We start from the raw sequence: 27917 nt of genomic DNA, 5'->3' as shown, positions 1-27917 counted from the left end.
TTAAAATCTCTTGCTTTGATCGAACGAAAGTCCGAGAGATTCCATTTGCAATTTTATATGACAAGGAATGCTGCAAAATCTGCCATTTCAGAAGCTGAAACAAGAGCATGAGTGGCATTCTTTTAACTATTTTCCCAATGGCGACCCAATTGCAGGGTGGTTAGGGTGCATCAACATGGGTGCAAATGCACTGAATTCCCTGTTCCACCAGCTGTCCCAACCATTTGCTACATGTCATTCCCTGACTGTCACTGTCAAATAAAAGCATAAAATACGTCCAAAAAAAGGCATATTTAAAAAAAAAAATATATATATATATATATATTTCCATCTCTGGTTTGGGTTTGTTGTCAAAAAACCCAACAAGCAATCACAGCCTCATGACTTTCATTCCATCTTGAATTAATCTGGCGAGAAAAGTCAAAAATGCCAAGAAAAGCACCAAAATCTTGAGGAGGAAAAGTTATCAGGAATTAGTTGCCAGGTCTGACACCAGTGTGCAACGCATGCAATTCCTGCTGTCACTTCCTGACGCGGGAGCCAAAGAACTGCTGGTGGCGCAAGTTCATAATAACCAGCCTACAGGTGCTTGAATATGGAACACACATTTACAGCTATGAATGTGTGGTTCCTTGTGCCTGCCTGCTTGTGACATTTCCTCCCTGAACCCTTGTGACACCTCAGTGCAGGTTGGATTATACATCCGCTTCCCTGTCTCACACACACACACACACACACACACACACACACACACACACACACACACACACACACATCCTTGTACTTCTATCTTTGTGAGGACCTTCATTGGAATAGTGAATTCCCTATCCCCTTACCCTAACACTTAACCCAGGGGTAGGTAACCTGCTGCTACGGAGCCACATGTGGCTCTACAGGCCATCTGCAATGGCTGTGAAAAAAATATATATATATATTTACATTTTCATTTTCATTTATCATTGGTGTAGGCCCAAAGCAATTTGTATTCTTCAATTGTAAAAATGTGAAGCTTATGTATGACAAAAAGCATCTTTTTTACATATTAATCAACTTAAATGTGCATCATTGCTTACGAAAATCTTCAAAAACCTATACATTTTGCCAACTTTAAGTCTAGTTTTGAGTTTACCTAGCGAGGCTAGCTTTTGATTCCAAACTCCAACATCATATAAATAAATGCTAATTTTGATCAATTAGTCATGTTGGTAGACTAATTAAGACTTAGTAGGCAATTTTATTTTCATTCAAAATAAAGTTTGCGGCTCGATTCCGACAATTTTTCTCTCATTGCCGACCCCTGCCTTAACCTCACCTTCACCATCACAACTAAATGCCTAACCCTAACATTAACCTAATTGTAACCTTAACCCTTAAACAAAGTCTGAACTCTCAAACAAGCCTTTAAAAAGTGAGGGCTGGCCAAAACGTCCTCACTTCACAAAAATGTCCTCGCACTGTTGGCTAAAAACATGTTCCGGTCCTCACAATGTAGGACATACAAGAACACACACACACACACACACACACACACCTGTTAAGTAGTGAGCTCTGCAGGCTTCCATACCTTCAGAGCCCTCCACCTGGATGTTATTGCGGCCTGCGGCACCCTGCTCCAGCGCTCTAATGAGCCCGCCTCAACTCAGTCAAAGTCATCTGATGACACTGATGTAGGGAGATTGATATTCACGCTTGACTCGCCGTCCTCTCCACTTGACTGCTATGTTTACCTCCCCACACAATTAGTATCTGCTGAAGACAGACAGACAAAGAGAGGAGAGAGGGATGGAGTCAGACTCTGCAGTGTGACTACATTAGCTCCAATTGTTTATGAAGATGGGAGATGTCTTTCAATGTGGCTTGAAGGTGGCTTTCTATATCACGAGGCCATTACTAGCTCATTTAATCCCCATAACGCTACTTTACCTCTCTGAATGTCAGTAGCTTGAAATAACAAAAGATGGATTGGCTTAAGTGAAATGCATATTTCAACAGTTTCCATCCAAATTTGCATCTAAGACGTGGCTCGCTTCTGGCCTGTTTAAGACGCACTTATGAATGAACCCGCAGAGCTAACTCCACAAGTGTGATAAAGCTGCGGGTTCAAGCTTCACGCCCACACCAGCCGCTGTTTACACTGCGAGCCTTCCATCTCTGTTAGCTAACTTTCATCTGGATATTAGCATATAAACAAATAAAACACTTATGAGATGAATTGTGTGCCCACTCTCTGTGGGGAGGGGGGGGGGGTGGAGGTGATTGGCATTAGCAGACTTTTTAGCTGAGCTCGAGGAGAAAAGAGAGCCAGCAGCAGCAGCAGCAGCCATGTCTTCAGACTGATTTAGCATTAATTGACATTCTCTCTAATCGGTGCATTCACCATTTGAACACAGTGATGGAAACGGTTTATAAGCGGAATACTGATGCCTACCTGCGTACGGGGGATGAGCCGGAGCAGGTGGACTCTCAGGTGCGCCGGGTGGGAGTTGAAACCACGTCCACGCGACGTGGAAAGGTTTTGTGTGGAGACACAGCGCCTCTCTGTGGACACATTCAAGATGGCCGCCTAACAAACTTCTGCCCCTCACTTACAGCCATGACACATTACACATTTTTTCGGACAAATATATTGATAACCACAAAAATAGCTCATAAGAGTTTAATTTAAGAGCTGATATCTAGACATTTTCCATGTTTTTCTTAAATATAACCAAAATCATTATCAAGTAAACCATGGAAAATGTCTAGATATCAGCTCTTAAATTAAACCCTTGTGAGCAAATTTTGTTGTTGTGGTTATATTTGTCCAACCAAATGTACCTTGAGTTGTATCAGGCATTAAAATGAACAAGAAACTGAAGAAAAGAAGCGTGGTCTAATAATTTTTTCCATTACTTCATTCTTATCTAACTATTGGCACAAGAGTGCATAAATGTAATTCCCATTATTTTTTAAAGTATTCCTATTGCTTTTAGTTTACTATGTGATAATGTTAACTGGCATAACGAGTCAGAATCAGAATAGAGTTTAATATTTTTTTTACTTGACTGTAGTTTGAGCAAGAAGCATACTAGCTTTCTAACTTTCTCTGTTTTAAACCTATACTCTTCTACAAACATATTTAATATATTAAGAGTTGGTCAATTGATTCAAACAGGGAGAAAGAAAAACAAAATATGAAAGGAGAAGAAAGATAATTATTTAAATTTTTAGGGTTCCATAGTAGTTGGCTATTGCCATTTCAAAACACATTAAGGTTAAAAAAAAAAATGGTCCGTGGTCAAAATGAAGGTAAAACAGCCCTAAAACTCAATCATTGCCAAGTGGATAATATTTTTAAAATATTTTAATTTGAAATTGATCAAATTTGAGCCAAACACCACTGCAGGGTTAATGTGACAGAAACATAAAACCCTGGGAACTTTGGGCATTTATGACCTCGGGGACTCATGCTGCGTTCCAGGCAACTGGAAAATTTCTGAACTACTAGAAAAAGTCTAGTCCAACTGAAATGCACTCAGAGTTCCTACTTGTAAATTGAAGGCTAATCCAAGAATTTTTTTCTTTCCTACTTCATCATTTTCTCACAGTCCCTCAGATTAAACCTTGTGATTACTTATTAATAGTTATTAATCATACAGCGAAGAGCCAAAACTCTTGATTCTCAATGCATTTTACTGGTAATGTTCCTGTACAATAGGGGTTTGAATACAGGACTCCAACTAGTAATTGCTTGCTTCAAAAGGCCCACCTGATCAGATTTGTACACTCAGTGCTGAAATATCTCCTGAAAAGCAGTAGAAGAAATCAGGCTTGGGACCTGTAATGATTTTATTAATACAGCTCCTGGCATGTTTGCTAATAACTGTGGATTTCTCAGCTGGAGCCTAATTTGGAAATTCAGAATAGTATATGTGGAGGATACATTGAAAAGAAGATCAGAGACGGCATTTCCTGAAGAAAATATGTGAGTGTGCAGCTGCTTCTGTTGCTCGGAGAGTATTAACAGCAGAAAAGCTGCATTTACTGGAGGAAAAGCAGGTGCGATTGAATACGAGAGAATATCTCAATTTTTTATTATTATATGCCCTCAGGCACTGCAGTGATTCAAACTTAAAAAGATACATCAACAAGGTGCATGCTGTACCAAGTGAGCAGACACTTCAGATGGAAGTGATTGTTTCTAAAAATGAAAGAAAACAAGTGGAGATTCACACACAGTATTTAAATTTGATTGATTTTGTGTGTCTTAAGAAAGCAGAAAGTTGTGCAAAATCAACCAAATTAAACTACTGAAAGGATCATCTTCGTCATTTAAGTTCAAAATCTATTTAAACTAATCTTTTGTAACATTTAACTGCACAAAAAACGAAGCCTTGTGGTTTAAGGATGTTCACAATATCAAAGGCTGAGCATGATAATACACAATAAATATACACAGTGTTTAACCCTTTATCAGGCGAAGAACCGTATTTGGTAACTTCAGCGGATATCCGAAATAAAAAATAAAAATATTTCGAGAGAAAAGTTGGAAATTTACTAGATTAAAGTGGCAGATCTACAAGAAAAAAAGTTGCAGATTTAAGAGATTTAAAGTGGCAAATATGCGTGGAATAAAGTCACAGATTTACGAAGAAGTGGGAAAAAAAGCAACTTTTTTCTCGCAGATTCACCACTTTAAATCTCTTAAATCTGCCACTTTTTTCTTGTAGATTTGCCACAATAATCTCGTAAATCTGCGACTTTTTTCGCGCAGATTTGCCACTTTAAATCTTTTAAATCTGCAACTTCTTTTCTTGTAGATTTGCCACTTTAAATCTCGTAAATTGCTACTTTTTTTGCGCAGATTTGCCACTTTAAATCTCGTTAATCTGCTACTTTTTTTCTTGTGGATTTGCCACTTTAATCTAGTAAATTTGCAACTTTTTTCTCAAGCCCATTTTGATATCCACTGAAGTTACCAAATATAGTTCTTCGCCTGATAAAGGGTTAAATGAATAGAGAATCAGTTAGTTTAAGAAAGGGGAAGATGAAGAGGGAGTGAATGAATGTGTCACAGTGCTCTACCTATTAATTAAGGCTCAGATCTCAAAACCTCTTGTGGGAATCTTGTCCAATCAACCAACTTCAATTATTAAAGCAGTGTTGTGGTTAGCACTGCCCTGAGCAGGAGTCACACTCTGAACCTTATTAACTCAATCCTGATTGAGCTGATTAGACTTGTGATTACATTTTAAGGTGTCGTATGTGCTCGTAGAGTAAAAAAAAAGTTGTGGGACTGAGATCAGAAAAACACTGCTCCACATTCGAGTTCACTGCTTCTCAACCTGTGGGTCCTGAATCCATCTAGGGGCCGCCAAAGATTCACAAGGGGTCACAAGGCCCAGGGTGTAATATACAGTCTTCAATTTCTTGTTTATTTTAATGCCTTGTACAACTTAAGGTAGGGTTGTTTGGACAAATATAATGATAACAACAAAAATAGCTGATAAGAGTTTAATTTAAAAGCTGGTATCTAGACATTTTCCATGGTTTTCTTGATAATAACCAAAATCATTAACAAGAAAACCATGGAAAATGGCTAGATACCCACTCTTAAATTAAACTCTTATCAGCTATTTTTGTTGTTATCATTATATTTGTCCAAACAAACCTACCTTTAGTTGTACCAGACATTAAAATGAACAAGAAATTGAAGAAAACAAGGGTGGTCTAATAATTTTTTGTTCCACAACTGTACCTGTGTGTAATTTTTTTTACTGTTGTCCCAGTATTTCATTCATTTCTGCTATGAAAACTTATTTTGAAGTTTTGATTATTCATATCACTAGATATTTTCAAAAGAAATCTCAAAACATATCTCTTTATCCAAGCATTTATCATAGCGTTGCACTTGTTTTCTGCTGCCTTGTTAAATACTGATTTTATGCAACCTTGCTACATTTTTTGTGATCCTTTGCATTTTATGCATTCGTTTTACACTTTTATGTGATAATGCTTGCATTATGATTTTTAAATACAGTTTACAATGCAATCGGTGGGGTTGGCCTGTTAGAGTCCGAGCCAGTTTGATACTGGACTCAACCAAAAGGAGCAACATGGGAGTCTAATCCGTGGGAAAACTTTCCTCGATGAATTATTGTGGAATTCATTTTGATTAGACAAGACCAGTCTGTGAATTAGTGTTGGTCAATAAAGTAAGACTTTTTAGTGGCTACAGAGCAAAAATGTGTGTACATGGAATAGACCCACCACACAGAATTGTAAAGTACTGCACTTTTTATATCTATTTTTTTTTACTTCTGCTTGTTATATGTTTTTAATATGCTCATTTTTATGTGCATTCAATGTGATGCACCTGGTGCCTGTAATTTATTTGTTGTAAAGCACAATTATTATTATTACTGAGATGTAAATTTAAAAAGCACAGAATAAGAGCCATTCATCTCCTCTAAACTGCCTCAGTAGCAGTAGAAAAACTGAATCTGTCGAAAAAAAACAACCTTAATAAATAAGTAAAACTAAGCCAAAATCTCTTCCCTGATGCAATATTCACAGGAAATATTCTGCTCAACATCCATCCAAATCGCTCGTTTTAAACAAACCTTTTGCAGTATGTGGTTCCCTATTGGGTTTAATTGTGCAGTTTATCAGTTGTTCTGTGCCATCATTGTTATACATTAAATATATTATGAAATATCGATGAAATACTTAATTTAGAAAGGTAAAAAAGGGATCCCTTAAGGAGAAAGGTTGGGAATCATGATATGTCACTGATGTCTCTTAACGGTTGTAATATCAGGGAGTTTTGACTTAAATTACTCCAAAACTCTAACAGTTAACAAACGTTCAGCGTCTCACAAGCTTTTTCAAGTTTTAATGGATTCTGTGGCTCTCTGCACATCAGAGCAGTTGTCTCTAAAGTTCAGTCTAATCATCTCTCTCATAGACTTTCATTATAAAATGATGATCTTCAAAATTTCATATCAAATCTGGAATAGAGCAGCATATATTACGTAGCTGGCAATGTATAGGACACAATTAGCTACTTAAGTGGACAATCATGAGCTGAGTAGATGAGCAGGGTGCCGTGCCATATGGCAGGTAGAGGGTTGAATTAGTGTCTGCCCTCAGCCAAACCATGAAGGAGCTTCAGTCCTTTTCAGTGACATTGGGGAGAATTTGAGTCCCTCTATTGCACCAAATTAAAAATTAAATGAAAAGAATTAAAAGTTTGGCTTTTTGAACAATTACTTATCTTGTCTGTTAGTTTAGCAGTGAGTTTGTGGATGTTTGAAGCATTAATTTATGTCCAACTGATCCTGCAAAAAATGTTTTATTTATTTTCACTTATTTTATAAATTATTTAATTATTAATTTTCTTATTTAATTAATTTAGTTTGTTTATTTTTTATTGTTTTATCAGGGGGAAATACTTTATAATTATTATTATAATATACCTTATTCATTTTTTTATTCTATAATTTTTATTTTCCCTTATTTATCTATTAATTTATTTCGGTCCTATCGGTCAGGGAATATCTTGTTCTGTTGGGGGGAAAAAATCAAATGCTAATAATAAATACTATGCATCATATTAATATATTAAGGTGAAGGGAAGATTTTTTTTTTTAATTACTACTACTAATCCTGATCTGTCACTATATGAAATGGAAAAAAAACAAAGCTTCAAAGTTCATATTTGTATCTTTTATTTTTTGCTAGAAAAAAACAGTCCCAGCAATATTTCATATGACCTGATTAAAAAAACTACTACAGTTAAGTACAAAATGAAATATACCAAAACTACCCAATGCTACCCAGAAAAAAAAAGGCAAGAGTATAAAATGAAATGTCTTGAAGTCTACAACTACAAAAAAAGTTAGAAAAGGTTACTTAAAAAGAAGGCAAGTATCCACCACAAAATGTGCCACTTTACCACAATCAGTTTCTTTCCTTGGATATAAAGTAATGCAAATACTTTACAATAAGTTACCGCAGGCACGTCTCCCTACGACTACAGCAAAACCAAGTAACAGTCAAATGCATCACATAAAAATACACTTTACTTTTTTTTCTCCTTTTTTTTGGCAACAATTTCACACGTCACACAGAAAAATGAATCGGCAAATAAAAAAATAAAAAAAACAATTCTGGGTAGCAACATTTTTGGTTTCTTGAGAACAATAAACGTTCTGGGTCCACAACGTCAGACTGCCTGTATGAGCTTCAGAGACTTACATACTGTTATTACCGTGTATTCAAATCATATAAATATATATGAACAAAAATATACTAAAACTATTTTTTAATACAAAAAGGATTAATGCCAAATGGAAGCTTACGATTATAAACTTCAATAACTTAAAAAATGAAGGGAATACTTTCATACTTTTCAGAAATGTGACATTTTAGCCCTATTCTCCTTAATACCAAGGCTTTTTTTTGTATTCTTCTTGATCATACAGCACTGTCAAAATAGCACTCACATGTTAGTGCCGAGAATGCATCAAGTATAAATACTAAGAAAACTCCTGTACAGTACTCGTTGATGTCAAAACTACAAAATAAGTTAGTGTCAGGCAACTGTACAGATTATTTACAGGTTAAATACAAAGCAAGGTATTTGTAAATGGACATGACCGGTGACTAAGCTAAAACAGGAAATTTAACAGCTACTAAAGGCTTCTTTTTTAATAATTTGTAACACAAGTGGTGATTGGCTACCTGCCAAAATAACGGACCAATCAGCTACAGCTAAAAAATGTAATGGCCCTGACACCACCGACGCGTTTTGGTAACGTTACCAAATCAATCGCTAACGTCTTCACCTTGAAATGATGAATGGAAATGATTGGTGGAGTGGGTGAGGGAGGGAGGAGGGAGCAGTCTCTAAGCACAGTTACAAGCCTGGAGGTGGCGAGGACAGATAGACACATTCATTTCAGCAGCAGCCGTATCCCATCGGCACATGGTAGGAGTGTGTGCGAGAAGGAATGGATGAGGAAGAGACACCACCTGTTACAGCAGGTGCCCAGTAAACATTTGATTCTCCTGCAGAGACAGAGAGAGTGGGGGGAGGAGAGGGAGTGTATTTGGTACAGGAGAGGTACAAGTTTGTGTTTGTGTGTGTGTGTGTGTATGTGTGTGTGTGTCCTTGTACTTCCTACATAGTGAGAACCGGAAAACGAGAGTTTGAGGCTTTTTTGTGAGTACAGGCTTTGTTTTAGGGTTAAGGTTCCAATTAGGTTTATGTTAGGGTTAGGGATGGGCATTTAGTGGTGATGGTGAAGGCTAGGTTTAGGGTTAGGGTAAGGGGCTAAAGAATTCCAATGAGGGACCTCACAAAGATAGAAGTACAAGGATGTGTGTGTGTGTGTGTGTGTGTGTGTGTGTGTGTGTGAAGGGGGGGCGGGTGCCATCAGTCCACGTCACTGAGGTCGCTGACTGGCTCGTCCTGCACGATGCTCAGGTGGTTCATGGCGCGGCTGAAGGCGATCTGGACCGCCTTACGGATGCTCGACGTGCGTCCCTCCATCATTTTGATCTTGTCGATGGTCTTGTCCATTCCCAGAGGAACCATCTTGGATCTAGGAAGCCACTGCCTGCGGGGGGGAAGAGACAGCATCTATATTACAACACCTGAACAGTCGCTAGGGTTGGATGTTTTTTTCATGATCGCTTCCCAGGAATTTATCACAAGGAAAATTAACTTTCTTACAATTAAATTTTAAACAAAGACCTACAGATAATGTTTATTCTCATGTTTTCTGTTATTATTTCATTTGAGGTGAGAAAACAGAATGAAAGTCATCTTGAGTGTTACTATATCACTGACAGATTATACATTCAGCTTTGTTGTTGCCACACAACAACAGGAAGAAACCACTGCAGCTGTAATGCAAGGGTGGAATGTAACCAAGTACATTTACTCAAGTACTTGTATTTTACTTGAGTATTTCAATTTTATTGTTTGTTCAACATTATACTCCTACTCCACTATTTAGCTGACAGCCTTAGTTACTTTTCTGGTCAAGATTTTATATAAAAACCACTCTAGTTATGATGCCGCAAAAACGTCTAACTTTAATATTTAGCTGCTACAGTTCTGTGCAAGATTATTGTATTATTGATTCATCCGTCAATTATTTCCTGAATAACTTTTTAGTCAAACAAAATGCCTTGTGGCTGTATTCCTGTGCCAAACAGTCAAGTTGCAGTCTTAATTGTGGATGCTTCACATTACAAATTCTCTCAACGATAATGCATTAACAAGAATGTCACAGACGGACAGCTCGTAAAAACATACTTCCTCCAGACATGGCTGTCGCACAGGCATAAAAATAGTGGAGAAAAAGCCGTCACATGCTCTAAAAGCTGTTCTGTTTGGTTAGAGCAGCAGTCCAAAACTCTTTAGATTAATATAAAACAGACAACAATGAGTCCTGATATTTACAGAGCTGGAATCAGCAAATGTTTGGAATTTTTTCATGATAAATGACACAAAATACTGTATTTTCTGTCGCTAGTTTGTTCTCTATTTCGGAGAAGGCTCTTTATTTTCACAAGCTAAAAATCGCAGGTTTCCTGCAGGTATTTTGCAGGGAAATTGGAGAAAACTGAGGCCAAATTCACACTAAATGCTGCAATCTCAGTTCTTGGAATTCAATCGTGGAAATAGCAAAAGTGACAAAAGTCCTAAAATCATACTAATGCTGCTGTGACTGTTACATTTGAGCGTGGAGTGGTCTATTGAATGGAACATTTTTCTTCTGGAAAATAGGGAAGATAAATGACGTGTGTGCCAGGACAGGTTTGAGTTTTTAATCGACTGATTGGTGATAAAGGACAAAAAAATACTCTCTTTTTATAATCTATTTCAAATAATTTAACTAGCAATAAGATTTATCAGTGTGTTCAGTTATATTTTTGACTTGTCTGATATCTTTTTATTACATTTTGTTAGTTTCAGCTCGAAGTGGAATATTCTTGTCCCAATCACCGGTGTAACACAAAGGCTGATAAACTGGGGAGTCCGGCTGAAATTCTCAAACAGCCCCTCGAGGCGAGAGCCATTTGTTGCCTCTTGACAATTGATGTGACGCAGCCACCAGAGAATAATGATCAGCTGACGGACACGTTGACAGGTTTACCCTTGCACAGGCCTGCGTCAGCTTAAATCACTCCCACGGCCGAGCGGCACTCACCAGCTGCGCTTGTTGTCGAAGAAGAGGACGAGGTAGAGTTTCTCTTCGGCTTTGTACTGCATCTGTTCTCCGATGCGGAGCACGTCCATGGGGGGCATGGGGATGGACACCCCGTTGTGCTGGCAGCCCACGCGCGGCATGTGGGGGTCGATGATCTACACGCGGCGGGGAGAGGCGAGAGGGGAGGCCGTTACACACAGATGCTCATGAATGCATGGCAAACATACATCCGCCCACAGAATCCCGCAAGCATGTAGTAAAGACGTCTACACTGTGTACACACACAAATGCATGCAAACTACCAGCTTGTGGCAGTAAGATTTCTCATTTGTCCTTTCATGCTAAGGTCACATTGACCTGGTTTATAGTGAAAGGCTGCCATCTAGAGGAAAAACAGGACGTTTCAGCCCAACTTGACACCCAAAACAACAGCTGTAGTAAAACTATTATATTCATCCTGTGGGACAAGAGTGCCATAAATAGGTTCCAATGTCAAGAGATGACAGGAGAAGTTCAGAGTAAAAGACAGTGATTGTCATGCTTTCTCCTCCACAAACACTCACCAAGGCAGGGTAGGAAGGGTATCCACTACATTTGGCCCAAACTAGCTTTAGGGGTTCCAATGCAACTGTTGCAGCACTAGCGGGCATCCAAATATTGCTGTTGCCAACCTCTATGGAAGCGGGAACAACACCAAACAAGTCACGTGTGGGTTTAAAAACACAGAAACACATTGTCAAAGCCGTGCTGTAAGTGCAGGAGCACGCAGGGTGGGAAATTCACTTTGCCTCTTTCAGAGCGTCGGTGAACGACAGATATTAAAATCTACCAGCCACTTCGAGCGTTTTATTAGCCAAATTTGAATTTGAGATGAGGGGAGAGTGTCCAGCTGCTGTCTGGTTACGTGCCATGGTGGCAGGCAGAGCTTAAAGACTCACCGGTCACTGCCAAAAGGTGCAAGAAAGTTGGCTGGTAGCTGTTGTTCATTTCCAACCCTGCTTTTTATGTGTGAATACCAGGTGTCTGCAAGTTTCACTACAAATATAGTACACAAGTGCCAATAATCCAGTTCAACAAGAGAAGTTTTAGGACATTTTAAGGTTTAAAAGAACCTGCAGACATCCGGGAATAAACACAACTACTAACTGTACTCAATGCTTACTGGCCACACTTGTAACTGGACAAAGCCGAGTTAAACAGGCTGCATTACATGTTGTGTTTTGTTTTAAATTCATCAGTAGTCAAGAAATGTCAGACTGACACTGACTTAACTCTTGTGCATCACTGGAGACATGCTTGGATTTTTAATTAAACATTTTTTGATAGTTTTGTCCTCTAAAAACACCAGAGAAACTTTTTAAATGGATGCACAAAAGGTGATACAGATGTATCAATAATGAAGTATAGTTTGGATCATATGCTGGAAGAAATTGCAGCCCACAACCTAACAAAATGTTCCATTAACTGATTGTACAATGAGATTTTGCAGTTCTAAATGTGCTGATTTTTCTCATATTAAGTATGCTATAACGTGTCAAATCTCCTGCATATATTCATATTTTTCCAAGAAACTAAATTTAAAGGGCTCCTTGCAAAACATGTTAACTGTTTAAGTTATCAGTTCTGAGCTAAAGATTGAGTATCATTACGTTTCTGTTTACAGAAATGCATAACTTCAGAATTTCACAAGCTCAATTACATGTCATTATTTCACTAGAAGAATCCTGTATTTTTCATAATAATAGTGAATAAAACTGGTATTGTGTTTGCGTACTGTTAAGACTAACCCTCACACATGCATGCAGATTCTTACCAGCAGCGATTCGTGCAGCTTTTGCAAAGTTCCCCGTTTCGATGCAGGCGATTAATTCGCTCTTATCGTCCACAGTGTTTCTCCGGACCAGGGCAGGTTTCCCTTTCCCGCATTTTGGAAGACTGAGGATAGTGCTGGGGAAAAAAAGACACCGGGATTAACTCCAGAAACAAAGCATCTGGTGCTGATGACATCTTGCTGTGACAACCAGCTAACTGAGAAACGGGCACAGCAGCAGACGTCTTTTAAGTCAGATCTAAAGACTGGAGTGGACATCCTGTGATGTGGTGGGTTACCTGGTGCTTCCTGGCAGACTGCTACATGAGGAGATGGAGGACTCAGAGGCACAGCGTCTTCGTGGCTCCACAGGTCTAGTGGCTCTACTTGAGTCTAACTCTTTCTGTTCATCCACCTCCAGAAAACCACTCGACAAGCCTGAGAGGTAACACAACACAAGATCGCAAAAAGATTGCAGGTTAAGGTGTCTGCATTGTGTTTGTTTAATCAGCCTTGAATCAAAGCCAATCAAACTAATGTAAAACAGCAAACGAGTGTCTGTTGTTACGTACTGCTGTGCTGTTTTGACTGCGATGACTTGAGAGCTAATTGTAATGTTTAAACTGTCAGTTTCACGGGCTGGCAGCTGAGCTACATCCTGCTGTTTTGACATATGGTAATTCAAACAAAATGCAGGAAATTGTGGAAATAAAAACGGTGAAAATATTGACCTAAAATAAATCAGTCAGTGATATAAAGCCAGTCATTTCTGCGTGTACTTCTTACCAGTGTCGAGTCGTTTCACAGGAGACTCTCCCTCTTCTTCATGCTCTCCGTCTCCCCCTTCCTCTGATTCTCTGCTGCCACTGTGCTTCCTCTTCTTGCTGTGCAGCAGCGTCTCCAGCCGCGGTATGACCACCGACAGGAAGGACTTGGAGCCCAGCTGTGCGCCGTCTTCATCTTCCCCCTCCTTGCCCTCTTTCCTGTCCACTCCGTCCTCCCCCTCCACTCCGTTCCTCGGGGGCTTGTGCGGACTGGCGGCCTTCGATTTGCGGAAAAGCACGGCCGTCCGGCGGTTAACCGTGCCCGTCGGCTCCGCCAGCGTTGACGTGGCCACCACGCTCACGTCTCCGTCCAACAACGAGTTCTGGAGGCTGTCGTGGGAGTGGCCGTTGAGGCGGGGCGCAGCGGATGAGGAGGAGGAGGAGGAGGAGGAGGAGAGCAGGTCGGGAATTTCGGCATCAAACTTGACCCGCTTGTTGTGATGTTTGTCTTCGCAGTCTGGGGTGGCGTCGATTGGTTTGAGGGTGGGGGGCTCGGGGTCTGCGTCTGAGTGGATGAGCGGAGGGATGGAGTCTGAAGGCTCCAGTTTAGGAGGAAGAGACTTGTCGCCTGTTGGGAAGAAGAAGAGACAAACTGTTTATGGGTGTAATTTTGAAACCAAAACGAATTATTCATGTAAAAGGCACACAGGCTGCTTTTACATTATTGCCAAATTTTTCATAAAAATGGACCACAATTTGTTTCCTTTGGTTTGGTTGCCTTTATGATTTATATTTATGTATTTTCCCCTTTCTCTTCCGTCCTCATTACCTTTTCTTCATGGTGCTATAGAAGCAGAGTATAATACATTTTATCGTGGTAAAGGAATACCAAAAGGAAGACAAAAAACCTATTAATAAGAAGTAAAAACAAACAAAAGTCCATTCATGACAAAGACAAAAAATATGAGCCGCAGTGTGAAGCTATTATAACTGTAAAGCGCTGCGACACACACACTTTGTCCTTGTGTTTGTAGGAAATGCTGACACTGCACATTATCATATGGCGCTTAGGTTTATCATAAAAGTAAAAAAAAGGCACTATTTAGCATAACACTGAGGCACTTTTATAAATAAAAAATGAGAGCAAAATGACTTTTTCCCTTTCCTTTTCCCCGTCTAGCTCATTATAACGCTATCTTCACCAGACTTAATGTGACTCAGCAAGTGTGCGAGCTTTAAGAAGCCGCTGCAGCACAGTGTGATACTACAGTAACGCCGTGTTATGACCTTGTTTACGCATTTTTGTTGCGATTCTTGTCTGTCGATACAAACAGTGGTGGTTCGGAGTCCTAGCTGCACCCCCGTCACTCGTCAATCAGTTTAACAGCAGACATAAGCATTATATTTGGATTCACAACAACAACCAATTAGGAAGCGTTTTCTTCAATTTAGATGAGAGAAAAAATCTGCCGTTGCTTCACTGGCAATGAACCCTTTTATGACCCATTCCCTGTCAGACAACATATAATTTATTGGTGAAACAAATATTCTCAAGTGTGTGCAGGAGTCACTGAGAAAACTTAGGACACATTAACAAACAATATCACCCCTAATTATCCTATAAACAATAATATAATTAAGATGGCTTTGGATTTTGTGATTCTAGTTTGGGAAAATAAAGGTTCATGTTCACAACCACAGGCTCCACATTCAAATACCAGAACATCTGCAGTGTTTTTAGCAAATTCCCCTGAAACAGCAGACAGATGCTCACCTCATTACTAACAGAGCAGAGTTTAGACTGATTATGTGTTATAAGGCTGATAATCAGACTTAATCGCCATGTCCCTCTCTTCAAATTACTTAACTCTCAATTTTCAAGTTGCTCTTATGTCTTTAAAGGACAAAAATGTCCCTGTCAAAAACTGCTATAAAATCATATATTAATATAATTTTCACTTTCACTGAGTTGAGTCTTTTAACCAACTTTAGTCTTGATTATAGCTCCTTAATATGTACTCATTGTCAGAATTCTAACCCTTTAAATGCCCTTTAAATGTTTACATAATATACACAAAAAAATGATTTTCCGTGTACTGAATGCTGGGGGGATTTTTTTCCCACTGTCTGGGATGTTTCAATGATTAGCAACGACACTGATACTGATGCATTTCTTTTTTTTTTGTTCAGTTTCTGATAATTAAAAAAAAAACTCCCTCTTGTTACCTAAGAGGACAATAATGTCCCCTTTCTAAAACAGCTTAAAAAAAAATCCTGAATATTAATATTACAGCCTTTATTCAAAAAAAGTTGGCAAAGAAGCAGGCTTGTGCTGTAGTATTGACAACAGCAAAGACGACTAAACGACGGTGTTTCAGACACACTGGGTGCAGGGAACAACATGTGACATTGTGTTTTGGGTTAGGGGCTAATCTCCGACCTCTGACCTGCACTTCAGGATATTAAGAACATGTGATTGTCTTTAAAATCACAGAGCCAGAGCCTAATTTACTTAACCAGGTCACATACATACCCTCATCGTCTGGATAATGTCCATTGGGCTTCATTTTCTCATCTTTCGGTTTACTCGACTCTGGGTGGGAGGCAGCTGATGCTGATGATGATGCTGATGATGATGATGATGATGATGATGATAATGATGATGCTGATGTGGAGGGAGTTGTGGATGAAGAAGAGTGGTGGTTGTGGTGGTTGTGATGGTGGTGGTGGTGATGGTGATGGTGGTGGTGGTGGTGGGAGGGCAGGGTTCTCTTTAGGCTCATTTCATTGCGCACGTCGTTGATGGTCTTTTTGAGCAGCTTCAGGCGCTTGCTGCGGGAGGGGCTGGACTTCATGGCACAGGTCAGGTCAAACTTCTCCAGCAGCTGCTTCAGCTGCTTGTCCGGAGACAGATGCTCCCGATTGGCTGGCACTAGTAGGCGGTCAACTGAGGAAAGAATTTAAACAATTAGTCGGACAGTCAAACACTTGCCATGACTCTAACGACATGTCGCAGAGGAGGCGTCTGTCCTTACCGTCCTCCCAAGAAAACGACGTTGGTGCTTTGATTTCGGGAGCTTCGGTCAGATGCATGCCGCTCTCCGTATCAAAGCCAATTTTCTCCACGTCTTTCCGGGCCTTTCTAAGCAGGGACCCGCCCTGGTCTCGGAGGCGAACGGCGGCCCGGTAAAAATAGGTGTCCTTTGAGTTATATTTCATGCAATTATCAATAATGAGGTTGAAGTCGCTCTCGAACTGGTCAAAGTTGTTGTAGGCCTGGTCATCGATGCGCTGACGCATGGTGGTGAAGTCCATTGGGTGCTTGATGTGGTCGAGGTAGTCGGGCACCTGCAGGAAACAGCAGATATAATGATGCGTTATTATAATTAATTGCACCATTTTAAAAAGACGAAGCAAATATCATTATATGGTGCATGTAAGCACAACTTTCTTGACCAAAGACTTCAACAACACCATCCAGAAATACTGTAAACAACTTACAGGTGCATCTCAATAAATTAGAATATCATAGAAAAGTTTATTTATGTCAGTAATTCAATTCAAAAAGTGGAAATAACACATTATATAGATCCATTACACACAAAATGAAACATTGCATGTCTTCATTTATTTAATTTTTTGTAATTATAGTGATTATGGCTTACATTTAATGAAGACCTAATATTCAGTATCCCAAAAAAATAGTATTACAAATGAACAATTCTAAAAAGAATGTTTAGTATGGAAATGTTGGCCTGAAAAAATGTCCATCTTTATGACTCACTACTTGGCTATTTGACTTGAACTGCTGGAAATGGACTTTTCCATCATATTCTAATTTATTGAGATGCACCTGTACATTAATAGATATTACATATTTTCTAAGTCTAATACAACCTGACACTCATGCCCAGCTAACCAAGAAACCATGAATGCAACAGACTCCAGAGTCAAAAACTGCGCCCAACGTGGGGCTCGAACCCACGACCCTGAGATTAAGAGTCTCATGCTCTACCGACTGAGCTAGCTGGGCACACTGAGGATGCAACCCTTCATCACTTTCTACACACTGTGTCACCATGCTCACAATGTGTGACATGGGAAGAACAGTTCAGTCTTTATGGTGGGTTATAATGCAGGGTTCGTACAGATTTTTTACACTTAAATTCAAGCACTTTTCAAACACTTTCAATGTACCTAAACTAAAAACGTACATACTTTATCATCACATCTACATTTAACTATAAATGCAGGTGCAAAAAAAGTTTGCAGAATTAATTTACTGGTTGATTATTTAATGCTAATTCAGGAGTAAGAGATCAACAGCGGACAAGCATTTTTCAAATCAAAAATCAAATCAAAATTACTTTATTTATCCGAGAGGGGAAATTCAGTTAGTCTGGTAAGTATATTCAAAATTCATACATAGTCCTAACTAGGGCTGCACGATAAATCGTTAAAAAATCGCGATCTCGATTCGCACATACATGTGATCTAACTTCTACACACGTCGATTCTGAAGCATTTTATATCTAGAGCTGCATCAGAAACAAATGCTCCTATTATCTCCCGGATTTTTTCAAGCGCCCCCAAACACAGCACTGCTGCTGCCTCCTCCCTCAACCAATGGTAAAGCATCTTTACGTTAACACGTGACGCCCGCCTGCAGTTGAGTGTTTTGGAAAGAGTGAGCTAAAGCGGAGGAAAGTCGCCGGTAAGGAGGGTTGAATGGATGCCGAAGAAAACCCAAGCTGTAGTGGCGAGAGTCACCCACCGTCCCGAACCGACCTCGTGCCCAAAAAAGGTTCACATTCGGCGGTGTGGAAGTATTTCGGATTTCAGCCAGACGATGACAAACAGTGTGAGGTGCATTGTAAAGTGTGTTTTGCCCTCGTTGCGGCGCCGCAAGGCAACACTACAAATCTCTACAATCACCTTAAACGTCATCACAGTGTAAAGCATGATGAAGCCGTACAAGGCAAGAAACAAACACAGACGTCAATAACCGGAACCTTGTACAATGCAACGGCATACCCACCAAACTCCAGTAGACATAAGGAGATCACAGCAGCTATCACATATCACCTAGCCAAAGATATGGCCCCAATAAACACTGTACAACGTACACTCTACGTTCTAAGGAAATCAGACTGTTAAGTTGTTTTCATCTGCATGTCTCAATTTTTATTTTTTATTTTTGTTAAAGTAATTTATCTTCCAATGATTTAACTAGTACTATGCCCTTGCCAAAGCAGTTTTGTTTGTTTTTTGTCAAAGTTCATCAGTGCAATAAACATTTTGTGAAAAAGAATCGTGATCTCAATTCTAAGCAGAAAAATCGTGATTCACATTTTTTCCAGAATCGTGCAGCCCTAGTCCTAACCTTGAAAACAAATTAAGCATTTTCCGAACACTCAAGACTTTAAAATAACCCTGCAAATGCTACTTTTAACATGTGTATTGGGAAAGCAAAGGCTGCTCTCCTTTTGTAGTTGTAGTTTGGTATTTCAGTGGTAAGTAATTACAGAAACTCACATCAAGGATTTGACATTTTAAGAATTTGCACTCTGAGCAGTGCTCACCTGGACCCCTGTATATAATTTTCTTTGGAAGAGTTTGGATGAAGTACATATTAATGTGATTTATCATTATGTTAACATCTGAAGCAGTTATCTGGCACAAAAACAGGTAACGTTCTGTGTTGAAATATGAAACAGGAAGTCTCTGGATGGCCATGTAAGTCCATGTACTCAATGAAAGCTTGATTGAACACCTCTTAAAAACTTCAGTTACTTTTTCTGTAACTCATTGCCTGAAAGCCAGGCAGAATGCCACAAAGTACATACAGTACTATGAAATATTTTACCTGGCATATCTGATTGGCTTACATATTGCACTGACATTGCCAAAAACAGTTGAGAATCAGCTTTTTTTTCAGAACCATCCGTGCTGAAACGCTACAAATAACAGTACAACAGACTGGAAAAAAAAGTGCATTCACATAGCTTGAAAACAAAATCATTCCTAAAAAAATGCAAAAAATAGTAATGCAGAATAGTGTACCATTAGTATCCAAAAAGAGGGTTCCTATGCACGAAGGGAATAATGTACTGAACAATATACTGTTTTTTTTACTTATTAATGATTAGAAATTAGATGTTTTTTGTTATAAACAACCTTATTTATGCTTCATTACAGTATGCTGGGTAAGGGTGACAAATTAAAGCACAACAATGTTTCATGGTTCATAATATGCCACCTGTTTTCAATTAAACTTTGCATCCTATAAAACCTACATTTCAAACATATTCCAGCACTTATTAAACCTTGAAAATGCCACATAATATTAAAGTGTTTTCAAGGATTCCCAGCACCTGCAGGAACATTGCATATACAATCATGGAAAAAATTATTAGACCACCCTTGTTTTCTTCAATTTCTTGTTCATTCTAATGCCTTGTACAACTAAAGGTACATTTTTTTGACAAATATAATTATAACAACAAAAATAGCTAGCTACAAGTTTAATATAAGAGCTGATATCTAAACATTTCCCATGGTTTTCTTGATCATGATTTTGATTATTATCAAGAAAACCACGGAAAATATCTAGATATCAGCTCTTAAATTAAACTCTTCTCAGCTATTTTTGTTGTTATCAATATATTTGTCAAAATGTTTTACCTTTAGTTGTACCAGGCATTATAATGAAGAAATTGAAGAAAACAATGGTCTAATATTATTTTTCATGACTGTACTTCCATAGGTAATTGGTTAGGGTGCATTTGTGGCGTTTACAAATGGAAAAACAATATTATAGATCATGTGTGGACAAACTCAGCAACAGAACTTAAAAAAAAAGTGTTCAAGCTAGTGAAGCTCACCTCAGAGACATCAACCGGCTGGGTGAAGATCTTGGCCTGGTCTTTTGTCTGGAGCTGGTCCAAGAGGGCTCGGAGCAAAATACTGAAGGGACTCAGCTGCATCTCAAGGACGGTCTCCTGCAGCTTTATCTACAACACAGCACAAAGTGAAACCATGTATCTATTTAGCAGAATGCTTCTGAGACAGGTTTAATCACAAGTCTACCAGTTGAAACTTCCACTCCTACCTCTTCCCTCTTGATCTTCTCCCTCTTGCGGATGAGCTCCAGCAGCAGCCGGGCTCTCTCCAGGTCGTGTCGTAGCCGATGCCACTCCTTCAGTTGGTCCTTCAGTGCCCTGCTCTCCTCCTCATTCTGCCTCTGGAGAAGGCAATAGATTTGAAAATGATCAAATTGTGCAATAGGTACATAAAGGTTTCTCAATCAATTTGTTTGTTTTTTCCGTACAAAGACAAAGCTCCAAATGTGTGAAAATCCCAGGCTGTATAACAAATTATAACATACGTTTCAAGTTCTAAAAGCTACAGGTATTTTGGTAAAAAGGTGAAATGAGAAATAAAAAGTCTTCTGTGGTTGACTGACAGATGAACAAACCGGTTGCGCATTCTTCTGAGACTGCATGCTCGTCTGGAGCCGTCTGATGAGGGGAAGGCCGTTCCTGGCTTGCCTCTTCAGTGTCCAGTAATTTAGGACCAGCTCCACAAATGCTTTCTTCTTCTGAACGGACACCTGGTTCAGAATGTTTTGTAACCTAGAGGAGCCAGGAAGAGGGGAATTAGAAGGACACAGCCAGAAAGAATTACCAACAACTACAACTAACAGCCACAGCCCGACACCAGATACAGACCTAATGCATGCAAGCAGATCACTGAAGCTTCTATCTGTGAAAGCACGGGTTTTGCAACTGGGCTGAGATTCAATGAGTCTCGATTTCAGTTATGTTTTTGGCTTACAATGATTTTGACATCAAGATTATTGAGATAAAACAATTACAGTGCCCATTTAATCTGAGTGACTGACTGAAATATGTTGAATGTAGTTGACAAAAATGCTAAATATATATATATATTAGTTTTCAGTAGGTTGTGAAAGTGCATTAAAACATATTTCATGTAAACTATTTAAATTTATTTCTGTTTTTATATGTATGTTTAGTAGATATAGAATGTTGTTGAAGTGCACCTCCACAGCAAACTTTTTTGTCTTGAACAAATGCATAAAAATAAGATAGATAGATAGATAGATAGATAGATAGATAGATAGATAGATAGATAGATAGATAGATAGATAGATAGATAGATAGATAGATAGATAGATAGATAATTTCATTTTTCTAATTTCTTTACATGTATGTTTTTATTTGTTTTTCAGTTGAGTTATATTTAAAGTTCAAGAAATTCCGCAGTGAAAAAGATGAAGTTCTCCTTAAAGTTCCATAAATACATGAAAATGAATAAATGATTATAATTGCTGCCATAATGGAACAGCCCTATGTCACACGCTCAAACCCTGCAACAGCCAATGTTGAGTGTTGAAACAGAGCAGAATAGAACCACCACTCACACAGCAGGGATCATTGCATTAAAAGTAAATCTAACTGAATAACCACCTCCCATCATGAATCGAACTCATACCTGTGGGCAGGAAACATAGGCACAGTAACAGGGGTTGCAGCTTCACTTTCAGGTTCAGGTTCAGGTTCAGGTTCAGGCTTCTTACTCTTACTCTTCTTCTTTCCTTTTGAATGTCCTTTACCAACACCTCTCCCTTTGTCCACTTTCTTACATAGTCCATTTTTGGGTTTGGCATCATCATAGATACTCATAGGCCTCCTTACACACCCGTTAGGTGTGTGAGATCCACAGTAAGCTGTCTTTTTCACAGAGAATGTGGGCTCTCCGCTCTCCGTCACCTCTTTGATCGGCTCCATCTTCATAAAGAGGCCTGCCTTTTGGGCACAGCTGACGTGGAAGGCGGTGTAACAGTTTGCTTTGTGGCACTGGATGCACGCCCCGACACCTTTCTCCTTGCAGAGGTAGCAGGTGAGCTTCCAGCGTGCTGGAGGAATGTGGCTGATGCCGTCGATGGGTTCGATGAAGGTGGTGTTGGAGAAGCCGACCTCGGGGACCCAGAGGGCGCACACCACGTGACCCCAGCGGTCATCGTCTGTCTTTTTCACTGCTCCACCCTTGTTGGGACAAAGGATGCAGTCTGCGGGATGGGTGGGTGACTCAAGGCAGTGTCTGCAAAGCCACTGGCCCTCCGGAATGTAGGGCACGCCGTAACATTCCTGGTGCACGGCCACGTTGCACATATCACAGAACAGGATAGCGTTGCTGTTGTGACACTCTCCGTCCGTGCAGATGCTGCAGACGGCGTCCTCATCAATCGGAGCTTGCTTTTCGCTGCCTTGATTCAGACTCTCCAAGTGCAACTCTTTCTCGAAGCGGTCGATGAGGAACTCAAAGACGTTGTGAGAGACCTGACTGACTCCTTCGCTTCTCCGTTTTTCATTCACCAAATCCAGCCAGGCGTAATCTTCCTCGTCCATGTCATACTCCGTTTCTTCATCCAGCTCTTCCTCCGTCTTCTCCATGTATTTGTAATAAGCAGATGAGCGCTTAGGAACTGCTGGAAGATTGTATTCCACTGTACGAAATTTAGGTTCTTGAAGCTTTGGACCGGCGTTGGCAGCGGCCTGATGTCCGGCCCCCTCTCCGTGACCAGTGATGCCAAGCGCAGCGTTTCTCTTCTCCTGGTTGTTTTTTAGTCTGACTGACCTCAGGAGGACCTGCTGCGGTTTCTCAGCATTCTCCTTATTGCTGGTGCACTCCATCATCTCCTGCACCATGGGGTCATCATCCGAGATCACGTCCAGCTGGTCGTATATGCTGATTCGATGGAGGCGGCCATCGACATCGAACTCCACCATGCGCTGTGCCTGGGCGTAAGTCAGGATCTGCTTGTTGGGGGAAGGCTTGATGGGAGACGGCGGCCGCTGCGGCACCGGAACCCGGTGCTGCCGTGCTTTCTTCTTCATCTTGATGCTCCGTGTTGCTGTGGAGACACAGAGGGGGAAGGATACGTTAGAGATAATCATGTATTTATTTGGATCAAGTAAGTTAAACCAAGCACAGACATTGTGGATTCATTTTATTGAAAAACTGGTCAGGAAAAAAAGACCATAATCATTTCCTGATATAGTATTCTGTGTGTTATGAACTCTTATTATTTACTAAAACTCCCATTTTTTTCAGTACAAAACTTTCTAGCAGCAGAATAATGGACAAAGCATCAACTGTTTTTAGTACCAAGTTTTCCACAATAAGACTGTCAAAATATTACATAACCTGTGAGTATTATAACAAATACAGATACATTAGACAAGAAATATCATCCATTATCAGCTGTTGAATGAAACCAAGTACATTACCCAAGTACTTGGTTTATGCACAAATTCAAGGCACCTACTTTTCCATTAGTTTTTCATCCCCTTCCTGTCCACTGAAAGCCATGTATCTCTAGAGGTGTTTTGTTTTTAATGTTTATGATAAACTAAGAGATGAAGTGTTCCTTTATGTGTTGAGAAAGCAGCTAGAAAATACATTGGCCCAAAGCTGAAAAGGGGCTGTTTTTCTGACACCATGGAAAGTTGACTTTTCATGCTATAAACCTATAATATTATAAATTATGATGCATTGCTGTAGATTATACTGCCCAACGGTACATAAAGGAGTTAACAGCGGCACAAACGCAAACATCTACAGCAGCAATATGCAACATACACATTGATGCAGCAGTATTATTAAACCAAAAACATCATTATTTTAGTAAAATAGGGAACTTTTACTGCTCAATGAATACTTTTACTTTGAGTACATTTTGCTGATAGCTTATTTTACTTATGAGAGGTTTTGATTCCAAGACTATAACTCAAGGGTAGTATTTTCACGGTAGTAGTACTTTAAGTGTAGGATCTGACTAGTTATTCCACCACTGCCCATTAGAAGTGATTGCTGTGCCAATGTAGCTGTTTTAAACCTCTGAAGTCCAGGAGATTTTGGTTCAAATTTGTCAACTTTCTTCTCATTCATTTGTCTCTGTTTAGCATCTTTCAGTCTGTCCTTACATCACATGCATGGCTCCTTTTTCTCGACACAAACTTGGCTATCAGTCAGATTTTTCATTTTATTTTAATCGACAAAGTATAAAGCTGCCAGGAACCCAAAATACAAGCAAAAGACACAGGTTCCTTTGGAAATGTACAATTTCTTTTCACCATTTATACACACAAAACCAGCAGAAAAAATAATAAAACTACAAAACAGTCTGTTTGCATGTAAATTAAGAATAGTAATAGTTTTCATTGTAGAAAGAAAATTCACATTTTAAAAATGGTCAAGTAACATAAATGGCACACTGTGAAAGCTCCTATGATTGCACTTTCAACTGACTTTCTCAGCTTGTCTACATATCATATATAAATAAAGTTATTACTGTAAATAAAACATGGGTATTTTCAATAAATAGATGGACTCCAGAGGGTTAAACTGAGAGATAATGTATTCTAATGTAATCCAATGTACCCTGGACAAAAACACAGGGGGGAATCTTTAGCATTGTGACATTTTAATGCATTGTATTTTGCAAACAGTAAAGTCGACCAGCTTACGAAGGGAGCAAGGAAAGGCGAAGTTTCACTGTGTTGCAGACTATCAGTTGTGGACTGATATGTAACGTTACGTTACAGTTTTGTCAATGAGCTGAGGCATTTAACTGTGGTGGGAGGCGGCCACACAGGGCACTTTCAACATGACTGCGCAGGAGTTAGCACTTGCCCATTTGGTGCAGAGATGAAACAGCCTTTTCACTAACGACTCACAAAGTGACCAAGCTGCTAACAATAACATTAGCTAGCCAGCTAAGTAGCAAGAGAAGCTAGCCACCCCCTAAACGGAGCAAATGGCGTCAAACAAGACAACAACGTAGATTAATTCAAACCAGAAGCGCAACATTAAACACACATTTTGCATACGAAGTGAACGCATTCTCGTTGTCGTAGAAAAAACACACGTAAAAAAAGCAAAAGAACATACCTCGGATACACGAACAGTTTTGCTAGTTGAGGAAGACGGTAGCTAGCCAGCAGCCTTACAAAGCAATGGCGACACGGCCTGCTAAGTGGCTCTAATCCCGTACACAGTGTTCTCATCCAACGGGCGATACTGGGCTCTTTTCAGCTACTAATAAAATAAGAAAGAGGCATGCTTGGTGCCTGTGAAGTTTCGGTTTTAAATCCCACAGAGAACACACAATTGTTTGCTTTGTGGACCATTCATAGGCTAGAGTCTCTCGCTAGCCACAGTGGAGCAGCAGCAAATAGCAGCAACAGTACGGGCGGCTCATCCCCCAACACAACAATGCGTCTCACCAGACAACTCCCACCCGTACGCACTACTCTACGTGTGACGCTGGAGGTCATGTTGGTGGTGAGTCGGAGATCTCACACAAAAGCCCATCTGTCACACAATCAATCCATTGCCTTTTGTCGACCTTACTAGCTGTACACAGTCAAAGCTAAACAAAGCGCGAATCAGAGCAGATACACTGTCTGAGTAAAGGCTGAGACCTTGTCTGTGGCAGCTCTCCGGAGCTGGCTCAAGTAATAACAAACGGAGTTTAAACTGGTAGTCTATTTATATCAGGGATGGGCAACTTACATGCTGGAGGGGGCCACGATTTTTCATGGACACTACCACAGGGCCACATATAGGACTGTGCACTTCACCAGATATGATGAAACTCCAATTTTAAATGTTTACAGTGCAGTGACTTAACATATTTCATGCTCGAATGCATGTAAAACAGCATAAATAGGAATACAAAAGGTTTGAAGCAAATAAAAAATAACCTCTTATTGTGATTCCTTTTTTTTTCAGTGCAAGAACAGCAGACCAACATTAATCGCAAGAAGTAATTTTGTGCATTTTTACACTGCACTTTTAAAATTTCATGCTCAAATTCATGTACTTGTACTGAGGGCCACTTCAAGTGAGGGTGCGGGCCGTATGCGGCCATGAAAAACATGATACATTTAAAATGATTACCCATTTTTATAAATTAAACCACTTGAAAGTTTATTAGGTAGTTAAAATGAGCGGAGTGGAGTCATTTCACAGTGTGGTATTAGTACTTTTACTTAATACCTTACATAAGTAAAGGATCTGAACACTTCTTCCACCACTGTCTTTTTTACTTCTTTACTTTTTATTTATTTTTTTTACGTTTATTTTTCTTTCTTCATTTTATTTTATTTAACTTTTTTTTAATATAAAATAAATAATATAATAAATATTTTATTATTATTTTTTTAAATTTATCATTATTTTTAAATTATTTTTCTGCGTTTCTGAGCATGCGCGGCCTTTCAAGCTTCTGCGCATGCGCGTCCCCGCTGTGCTTCTGCGCATGCACGGCCTTTTTCGCATGCGCGGTCTTCTGCGCTTCTGCGCATGCGCGGCATTTTTTCGCTTCTGCGCATGCGCGGCTTTTTCCGCTTTTGCGCATGTGCGGCAGAAGGAAAAAAAGCTGCGCATGCGCAGAATCGCATAAAGGCCGCGCAGAAGCGAAAAAGGGCCGCGCATGCGCAGAAGCGAAAAAGGCCATGCATGCGCAGAAGCGAAAAATGCCACGCATGTGCAGAAAACCGTGCATGCGCAGAAGCGAAAAAGGGCCGCGCATGCGCAGAAGCGAAAAAGGCCCCGCATGCGCAGAAGCGAAAAATGCTGCGCATGCGCAGAAAACCGTGCATGCGCAGTAGCGAAAAAGGGCCGCGCATGCGCAGAAGCACAGCGGGGACATGCATGCACAGAAGCCGGAAAGGCTGTGCATGCGCAGAAACTCAGAAAAAATAATAATTACAAAATAAATAAAATAAAAAAAAAACTAAAGAAGTAAAAAAGACAGTGGTGGAAGAAGTGTTCAGATCCTTTACTTCAGTAAAAATACTAATACCACACTGTGAAATGACTCCACTCCGCTTATTTTAACTACCTAATAAACTTTTAAGTGGTTTAATTTATAAAAATGGGTAATCATTTTAAATGTATCATGTTTTTCATGGCCGCATACGGCCCGCACCCTCACTTGAAGTGGCCCTCAGTACAAGCACATGAATTTGAGCATGAAATTTTAAAAGTGCAGTGTAAAAATGCACAAAATTACTTCTTGCGATTAATGTTGGTCTGCTGTTCTTG

General features: G+C 39.7%; 1 protein-coding gene, 1 long non-coding RNA gene and 1 other non-coding gene across 4 annotated transcripts in view; all 3 read right to left on the bottom strand.

Annotated features, from left to right (window-relative positions):
• Positions 1–1700, bottom strand: part of LOC131960820 (uncharacterized) — a 54757-nt gene extending 53057 nt beyond the window's left edge. The window contains exon 1 of the long non-coding RNA XR_009389765.1: positions 1565–1700. This is a non-coding gene — a long non-coding RNA (uncharacterized LOC131960820). The remainder of the gene's footprint in view (positions 1–1564) is intronic.
• Positions 1701–9186: 7486 nt separating this feature from the next.
• On the bottom strand, positions 9187–26251 carry brd1a (bromodomain containing 1a). 2 transcript variants are annotated; one of them, XM_059326060.1, is made up of 13 exons: positions 25758–26251; positions 22296–23718; positions 21244–21412; positions 20890–21021; positions 20663–20791; positions 16814–17126; positions 16312–16725; positions 13801–14406; positions 13314–13452; positions 13018–13151; positions 11768–11877; positions 11205–11359; positions 9187–9602 (listed from the first exon to the last, which is right to left on the bottom strand). In XM_059326060.1, exons 2-13 carry the CDS (start codon positions 23699–23701, stop codon positions 9419–9421), a joined length of 3891 nt encoding a protein of 1296 aa, XP_059182043.1. In that variant the 5' UTR covers positions 23702–23718; positions 25758–26251; the 3' UTR covers positions 9187–9418. The 2 variants fall into 2 exon arrangements, with proteins under 2 accessions (XP_059182043.1, XP_059182044.1); XM_059326061.1 differs by having other exon boundaries at positions 21256–21412.
• trnak-cuu (transfer RNA lysine (anticodon CUU)) lies at positions 17739–17811 on the bottom strand. Its single transcript has one exon. It is a non-coding gene; the product is annotated as a tRNA-Lys (tRNA).
• Positions 26252–27917: the final 1666 nt, after the last annotated feature.

Source organism: Centropristis striata, chromosome 22 (assembly GCF_030273125.1).
Source record: "Centropristis striata isolate RG_2023a ecotype Rhode Island chromosome 22, C.striata_1.0, whole genome shotgun sequence".
Lineage (NCBI taxonomy): Eukaryota > Metazoa > Chordata > Actinopteri > Perciformes > Serranidae > Centropristis > Centropristis striata.
This window is presented reverse-complemented; position numbering and strand designations above follow the sequence as displayed.

What these genes read in the sequence shown, in the direction of transcription:
- brd1a (XM_059326060.1), bottom strand. Translation starts at nt 23,701, where the DNA reads ATGAAGAAGAAAGCACGGCAGCACCGGGTTCCGGTGCCGCAGCGGCCG. An exon ending in TGTGAAACGACTCGACACTG is followed by an intron (nt 13,453 to 13,800) that starts GTAAGAAGTACA and finishes GTTACCTCTCAG; the next exon opens with GCTTGTCGAGTGGTTTTCTG. An exon ending in TTCGACAACAAGCGCAGCTG is followed by an intron (nt 9,603 to 11,204) that starts GTGAGTGCCGCT and finishes TCCCCCCCGCAG; the next exon opens with GCAGTGGCTTCCTAGATCCA.